Below are 8,226 nucleotides of genomic sequence, written 5' to 3'. Positions count from 1 at the left end.
CAAAGGCCTGGTAGGGACTGACCCTGTGATACATGATGGGCAGCTATGGAGTGATTTGCAGTGGTGGTAGTGCAAAAGTAAACATTGCAGGGATTTAATCAGTGCAAAGCTGTGCATGTTTAATATGACTATGGAAAAAAAGAGTGTAATAGTATTGCTTAACAAAAACAATACAAAGAAGATCAAATAAATAGAACAACAGAAACTTAAATATATTTCAAAAAAAAAAAAAAAAAGATTATACAAGGGGTAAATGTTGGGACCACAGCCCAGAATGTGTAGAGGGGCTAATGTAGCCTGTAAGACAGTGAAATGGATAGTGGATACTAGACAATAGACAAAGTGATGTGATGGTTGGCGCAGGGTGAGACTCATGCTGAAAAGTCCATTTCTCCCCTAACCTTTTCTGTGACATTGAGTTGCTGGTTTGCCCTGGGGACAAATGACCTCCTCGTTTTTGAGCATGACAGAAGACTGCTACTGCAAATTATCCTCAGTTTGTTAAATGATTAACCTCAGCTCCATGCCAAACACAGAGCCAGCTTTCCTTACCAACCTGTCCCAGCGGCCCTCTTCTTAATGCTGCCTCCCCAGCACACAACCGCATAAAAAAGGACTCTGGCCATGTTTAGTCTTGCTCAGAGTCACTGCTGGTATGGTACTCCTCAGAATCACTATCGAAGTTAATTTCGGTTTCAGTCAGAACTTGAACATAACATTTCTTTGCATGCTTTGCAAGGCTGTTGCTTGCTTCCTTGTTCTTCATCGTCAAGCTCTGTAGACCTCGGATACCATCTTGAAGCAGGCCCCACGTCTCACCTTACATGTTAAAACACATTGAGCCTTTATTAATCAGAAACATTGTAATGTATGCCAAGTATGACAAATACATACCTGATGTCACATTAGAAAGCTGGGATGACATCTGCTTCAGGGTGTCTGCACGGGTGCAAAGAGACTTCCAATGCTTGTTCATCTCTGCAATAAGAATCCTCTTCTCCTCCTCAAGTCTCCTTACTGCCATCACAATGTCGAACGCCTTCCTCTTTGTCCTTAGATCTACAGAGTCTGAAATACATAGATGAAACATAAGTCGGTTGTAATTAAGATTAGTATTTCAATATTTTCTGGGGTTACAATCGAGGCATGACAGATTTTGTCCTACTATGTGACTATTGCACAAAGTCAACGGAATTGTGTACATACCACCGTGTGTAAGCTGCCATGGCCAAACAATCTCGTCAGATAGAATGGTGTCCAATGTCAGTTTTTCTGCATTAGGAACCAAGGTGTTATACTTCTCCACTACAGAATTTACGATTTTTTTTTCCTCCCTGATCTTTCGGCGGATTCGGGCACGTCCTTTGCATCCGTCACTGTCCTTATAAAGACGCTGGGACCTCCTCTTAACACTTGCCACCAGCTCCTCTATTGGGCTGGCAACAGCGGCAACATCAGCATCATTTGGGGATGTTGTTGCTGAGAGGAAGAAATGAAGAGATAAGAAATATGCTTCTTGATTCCATGAAAAAATTTTTTTGGTGTATGAGCAAAATAAAGCCTCAACAATCTTTTCATATTTCTCTGTAACTGAGAGGCTACACTTGTAGCTAAGTTTGAGTATAGTTCGGTTCTTTATTGTCCCCATGGGGATAATCTTGTCCACACGTCATCAGCAATCAGAGTATGTGCTCTTTGACTACGATTACAATGAGCCTCTTTGGAATTGCAGCCAAGCTTAGTCAGAAGTGATACATCAAGCACCATATCAAACAGTATAAAACAGTATATCCTACCTTCTGCCCACTCATTGACATCAAAGATCCACCTCTCCAGTTGACTGTCTGAGATGTCCATTACCGTTTTCATGGCCTCCAGGTTATGCAACTGGCATTGCAGGGCTATTTTGGCCTTCAAACATAAATGACAATGAGGGAAACGCCTACAACTTTGACAATAATTGTTGATAAGGATTGTGAAGTACCTTCACTATTAGAAAACCACATACAACACTAATTAAATATACAGTATATTCGTATGTACTTGGACTATCAATATATATGGTATGAACATTTAATATTTTATTTTACAATATCGCTATGCATTTTGCATAAGGGAAAACTGGTGTCTTTACCTTCCGATGTCGGCGGGCAAGGGTAGAAGCCAAGTTGTCAAACTTTTGTTGGTTCCAGCGCATGGCCATGATCGTCAGCATGTCTATGCGTCCTGCAAAAATAAAAAATATGAGATTATCACCTTTCTTTCCAGTAGCAGTAGGAGAAGAAACTGTGCAGACTTGAATCACAAACTTTTCAGAGATAATAACTTACAGTACTATGGAACTATTAATCTGCTGTCTTGTGCCATTTGATTACTGTCCCATGATGAAAGGGTTAGGTAAATAGCACAGGATAGTGAAGAAATAGCATGAAACAGTGGCGCAGGACAGTAGTCAAATGGCATAGAGCACTATGGCAGGACAGTAGGTGAATGGTACTCTGATGTCAAGTCAAGTCAAGTTTATTTGTATAGCGCTTTTCACAATACAGATTGTATCAAAGCAGCTTCACAGTATTACATTAAAATAATACAACAAAGTTTGTTTCAAGAGGAATTTATTGATTGATAAAATTAAATTAAATATCCCCAAAATATCCCCAACTGAGCAAGCCAAAGGCAACAGTGGCAAGGAACCAAAAAACTCCATCAAGTGACCTAATGGTGTCCTAAAACTCCATCAGGTGACCTAATGGAGAAAAAAAAACCTTGGGAGAACCCAGGCTCAGTCGGGGGCCAGTTCTCCTCTGGCATTTATGAGCTAGAGGCCGGATTGTAGTTTGAACTGTAGGATTATATGAATGCCTGGCTGAAAAGATGCGACTTTAATCTAGTTTTAAACTGGGAGAGCGAGTCTGAGCAACGAACAGTATCAGGAAGACTATTCCAGAGTTTTGGAGCCAAATGTGAAAATGCTCTCCCTCCTTTGGTGGTTCTGGATATCCTAGGTATGACCAAAAGCCTTGAATTTAGTGATCTTAAAGAGCGCGATGGATTATAGGGTGATAGAAGATCCGTTAAATAGACTGGAGCTAAGCCGTTTAGGGCTTTATAAGTCAGTAGCAATATCTTATAATTAATACGGAGCTTTATAGGTAACCAATGCAGTGATGATAAAATCGGTGTTATATGATCATATTTTCTTGATCTCGTAAGAACTCTAGCGGCGGCATTTTGGACTAACTGTAGCTTGTTTATTGAGGATGCAGGACAACCAGCTAATAAAGCATTACAGTAATCCAGTCTCGAGGTCATGAATGCATGAACTAACTTTTCTGCATCAGAAACTGATAGCATATTACGTAGCTTAGCAATGTTTCTAAGTTGGAAAAAGGCTGTTTTTGTAACATATGAAATATGATTTTCAAAAGACAGGTTGCAATCGAGTATAACACCCAGGTCTTTTACTGTAGCGGATAAAGTAACAGGACATCCTATGATGTTAAAGTTGTATTGTGCGAGGTTTTGTGGGCGGTTTTTTGAACCGATAAGTATTACCTCTGTCTTGTCTGGATTTAATAAAAGAAAATGACGCGTCATCCAATCTTTTATATCTTTAACACACTCTGTCAATTTGGAAAATTTAGCGTTTTCATCCGGCCGTGATGAAATATATATTTGAGTGTCATCAGCATAACAATGGAAACTAATTCCATGTTTCCTTATAATATTTCCAAGTGGCATCATATATATTGAAAATAACAGAGGGCCTAATACAGATCCCTGCGGCACTCCATAGTTTACTGGAGTTATGATCGATTTTTCTCCATTTAAATAGACAAAATGGTAGCGGTCAGATAGGTATGATTTGAACCAGCTTAGTGCTTGTCCTTGAACACCAGTATAATTTTGTAGTCGATCTAAGAGTAATGTGTGATCTATAGTATCGAACGCAGCACTAAGATCAAGTAAAACTAGTATTGAGATACAGCCTTGGTCAGAAGCTAAAAGTAAATCATTTGTGATTTTAACGAGCGCAGTTTCAGTGCTATGATGCGGTCTGAATCCAGACTGAAACTTTTCATAGATATCATTTTGTTGCAAGAAAGAGCCCAGTTTCTAATATTTTAGACATAAATGGAAGATTTGAAATGGGTCTATAATTTGATAAGATTTCAGGGAAAGAAAATGTCATGGACAATCATTTTTTCTTACCTCACATTTGAAATCATGAGCTTTGGCATGAAAAACAGAAAGAAATGGCCTCATGGTGAGGAGATCCTGAAGCTCAGGGCATTTCTCTGTCACTCTCTGGAGGTAAGGCCAGTATTTGCATGCCACATCCATTGCAAAAAATGTAACTGGCTTACAGGCCATTTGCTTTTGTAGGTACAGGGGGTAGGCAAAAATCTCCCCCCTGAACATATGACGACATGACGACATACCCCATGACGGTGAGAACCCCATGACGACATACAGCGAGTTCCAGGCCCTCCTCGTCTGTTTTTCCTGAGGACTTCTGAGACGTTTCACGCGCCGCTGACCATTGCCCTCCACAGACACCTCTTCCAGAGACCTAAAACTTGGAAGATGAACAGTCCAAACTTGTTCAAACAAAGTACTCTGTAGGACGTGGTGTTTTATAGGTAAATATAGTGAAGTTGTGCAAGTTTACATGACTGGTTGAGGTATGGACATAGTCCACGAATTTTGCAACGTCATCATCATTCGCGATGAACACGCCATCAAAGATGGCTTTTTCCTCCGATCTAAATAAAAGAGATACATATTAAAGGTGCTGTAAGCGATGCCACGCGTTTTTTAGGCCAAACATTTTTTTGTCACATACAGCAAACATCTCCTCACTATCCGCTAGCTGCCTGTCCCCTGAACACACTGTAAAAAAACACGGTCTCTGTAGACACCACAGGCTCCACAAACGGCAACAAAAAGAAACTGGGCTCACCCGCACCACGAAACACAACAAACAGTGCTCCAGCCAATCACCGACAAGAAGTATTTGAGTGTGGGGTTTAGGGGGTTAGTGCGCGTGCACATGAAGTGGGTGTGTGGAGGAGAGAGAAGCATGAAGAGGGAAGTTTGAATTATGGCCGAAACACGACATTTCCGATGAACAAATTGCAAAGAAGAGGGACAAGGATAAGGAACGCGTGAAGTCCCGAATTTACATCGGAAAAACCTTTTAAAGGTGGGAGAACTCCGCCGGCAGAAGGGCTTCCGATCCACATTCAGTTGCTCTGTTTTTGCAGAACATATAATGTTTCGTTTCGAATTGTTTAATTTTTTTGCTTCATCGGATGGGGGTGAATCTTGGTGACTTTTGTTGTATTACCTATATGAACACACAAAAAAATCAAGGAGATGATTCTGATATGTTAAAGGCTCGTAAAAAAAAAAGTCACACTTAGCTTCCTCCCGCCCGAAAACGGGCGACATAGGAAATGAATGGGAAATACGAAAAAATAGGAAAACTCAGAGAAACTTTTGGTGGTACAAGCTACAGATCAGCCACTGTGCTGAAAAAAAGTGTACAGCAATGAAGGGGTGACACTCTAAAACATCAAATAAGACACCCTCCCCCCCACACACACACCCACACACACACAGACAGAGAAATTAACTGGTAAGACTGAAACAGCAAATTTTGCCCCAAACTATATAAAAATTATATAATCATAATAACTCCAAAACTATAGCAAGGAGAGTCAAAAGTTAGGTATCGTTTGAAAGAACTCTTTTTAAATTTTTGGAAAATATAAATTACATTACATTTGGACATTGTCCTGCCAAGAAACAGCGGATAAAAGACAATATATACATATAATTTTTATTATGATTTTGCATATCTTTCTTATTTGTCATGGAATAACTCAGGAAGGAAATAAGGTAGGAGGAAAATTCTTTTTTAGTGAAGTCCCCCTACATGTTAGCTGCATCTGGATAAAATAATAATAATTTTTGGATAAAGGAATCAAAAGTTACAGCATTTGGAAAAGAGACAGCCTTTTTGTACAGTCTTTGACACCCCCTCATGGGCAATTTTTTCTCCATGAAGAATATCTTGTCATAAAAGCAATAGATTATGTTAATTTTGGGCTAATTTTAATTGTAATAATATGCTGTAAAAAATGAAGTGCCATTTTCAATTATCTGAGAATGTTTCATGAGCTGTATGATGTTCTCTTTCATAGGTTCACTCAACGCTGCGGATAGCGCAGTGGGATATTCTCCGAATGTGCCGATTGTCTGAAGCCCTATAGAATCACGCCAATTCATTGGCTGATGGCGCCCGCGTAGTCTGGCTCCGCCCCGACGCTCTTACGTCGCATCATTACATATTCGCGTGCGCCATCTGCTCCTCAGATTTCTCTGCCTTCAGAACGAAGCGGTCACGTTTGCCCTTCGCTCGTGATTTTTCTGAGCTAAAAAAAAAATAAAAAAAATAAAATAAATACGACTTCTGGATTATTCTCGGCGCTTCTGCGACTGTTCAAGCGGAACTCTGTTTCTCCTTACGGTGAAGTTGCCATGGAATACCGACGCTGTACTCCGCCATGTGCTCGTTACATCGCTGACGACGACCCACACAGTAAGTGTGTTAAATGTTTGGGTTTTTCACATGCGCGCGAGGCAGTCATAGGATCGTCTAAATGCAAATTCTGTGAAAATTTGTTGCTCAGAACCCTCAAATCGCGGCTCGCGGTTTTTGAGAGGGAATCATTCGTCTCCCCCTGTCGCGCTCCCGAGGCCGCTCGAGGATCCGCGACTTGGGGTTCGGATGTAGAGCTTGAGGATGTGGAGTTCGAGCAGACGAGCCCCGCTCTTTCTCTCCCTCCCTCCCCTCGGCACGCGCGAGGCATGCCAGTCGAATTTTCGCACGATTATTTGCGCCCCAGCCCGGGAGCACGCGACGCGGTTTCTTTCGGGCTGGAGGATGTACTTTTTACCGAGGCTTCCGACTCCGAGGATTTCGGGCCTCCTCTCACCGACGAGGTTATCCCGCCGAGCGGCCAGGAAGCGCAGCCTACTGCGGCCTACGCGGAGCTCGTTGACGTACTTTCGCGCGCTACGGAGAAGCTCGCTATTGATTGGCCCGACGAGCCCCGCGAATCTCAGTCGTCGAAACTCGACGAGAGACTTCTCAGTGGCCCTAATTCTAGGCCTCAACGGAGAAAGCTGCCATTTTTCAGTGATCTGCATCACGAGATTTCCAGATCCTGGAAGCAGCCTTTCTCTGCGCGCCTCACTAATGCGGCAGCTGCTGATTTCACCAACCTAGTAGGTTCTGTGGAACAGGGCTATTCCGCCATTCCGGCGATTGAGGAGACTTTAGCCGACCATCTTGCTCCGTCGTCTGCGCCGTCCTGGAAGTCGCGCCCCCTCCTCCCCTCTAAAGCATGTAGGACTACTTCCTCTCTCATTGGGAAATCCTACATGGCGGCTGGGCAGGCAGGCATGACCCTGCACACTATGGCCATTCTTCAGGCCTACCAAGCGGACGTCCTGAAGGAAATGGACGAGGGCGACGGCGTGACCCCCGAAGCGGTCAAGGAGCTTCGTAAGGCTACGGATTTAGCCTTAAGAGCCACCAAACATACTGCACGCGCCATAGGTCGCTCTATGGCTGGTTCCGTTGCGGTGGAACGCCACTTGTGGCTTAATCTCACGGAGATCCGTGACAAGGAGAAGGTTTTCCTCTTGGACGCCCCCATTTCTCAAACGGGGTTGTTTGGTGAGGCGGTCAACACAGTGGTTGAGAAATTCCGCTCCTCCAAATCCCAATCGGCCGCGTTCAGACAGTTCATGCCCAGGAGGGTTAGGGAACCTTCTGCTCCCTCCCCTGTTCGACCCAGAGAACGTCCCTCTTATAGACCGGAGTTTTCTTCCAGGAGGAGCGAACCGGTGCATCCCCCACCTACACAGGTTTGGGGAGCCCGCGGTCGCCCATTTCCCCGTCAACGGCCTCACAAGCGCCTCCAGTTGAAGCGGTCCGACAAACCGACCGCTCCGGCGGCCCAGAGCCGTTCCTGACCCTCCGGTCGGAAAAAGGAGAGCTCCTCTGCTTCCTCAAGGTTGGGACAGACCGCGCAAGCGTTTCTGCCCACCTCCCAGCTCTCCTTTCCTTGCCCTGTCACCTTCGCCACTCAGAGTGTCTCGAAGTGCAGGCCATTTTTCACCATCTCTACTCAGCCCGGCACGGGAGGAAGG

The 8,226-nt window shown here is 43.7% G+C and overlaps 1 protein-coding gene across 1 annotated transcript; it reads right to left on the bottom strand.

The window, feature by feature from the left end:
- Positions 1-251: 251 nt before the first annotated feature.
- On the bottom strand, positions 252-5,176 carry LOC309473865 (uncharacterized protein). Its single transcript, XM_082136094.1, has 7 exons — positions 4,673-5,176; positions 4,443-4,579; positions 2,135-2,226; positions 1,797-1,911; positions 1,207-1,479; positions 895-1,068; positions 252-819 (listed from the first exon to the last, which is right to left on the bottom strand). The coding sequence occupies exons 1-7, from the start codon at positions 4,783-4,785 to the stop codon at positions 629-631; spliced, it is 1,095 nt and encodes a 364-aa protein (XP_081992220.1). The 5' UTR covers positions 4,786-5,176; the 3' UTR covers positions 252-628.
- Between the last annotated feature and the right edge of the window lie 3,050 nt (positions 5,177-8,226).

This window comes from Leuciscus leuciscus (assembly GCF_965113295.1).
Source record: "Leuciscus leuciscus genome assembly, chromosome: 1".
Taxonomy (NCBI): domain Eukaryota; kingdom Metazoa; phylum Chordata; class Actinopteri; order Cypriniformes; family Leuciscidae; genus Leuciscus; species Leuciscus leuciscus.
Note: the sequence above shows the minus strand (reverse complement) of the source record. Positions and strands in the feature narration are given on the sequence as shown.

What these genes read in the sequence shown, in the direction of transcription:
- LOC309473865 (XM_082136094.1), bottom strand. Translation starts at nt 4,785, where the DNA reads ATGTATCTCTTTTATTTAGATCGGAGGAAAAAGCCATCTTTGATGGCG. An exon ending in GGGGTTCTCACCGTCATGGG is followed by an intron (nt 2,227 to 4,442) that starts GTATGTCGTCAT and finishes TTATTTTTGCAG; the next exon opens with GACGCATAGACATGCTGACG. An exon ending in GCTTTCTAATGTGACATCAG is followed by an intron (nt 820 to 894) that starts GTATGTATTTGT and finishes TTAACATGTAAG; the next exon opens with GTGAGACGTGGGGCCTGCTT.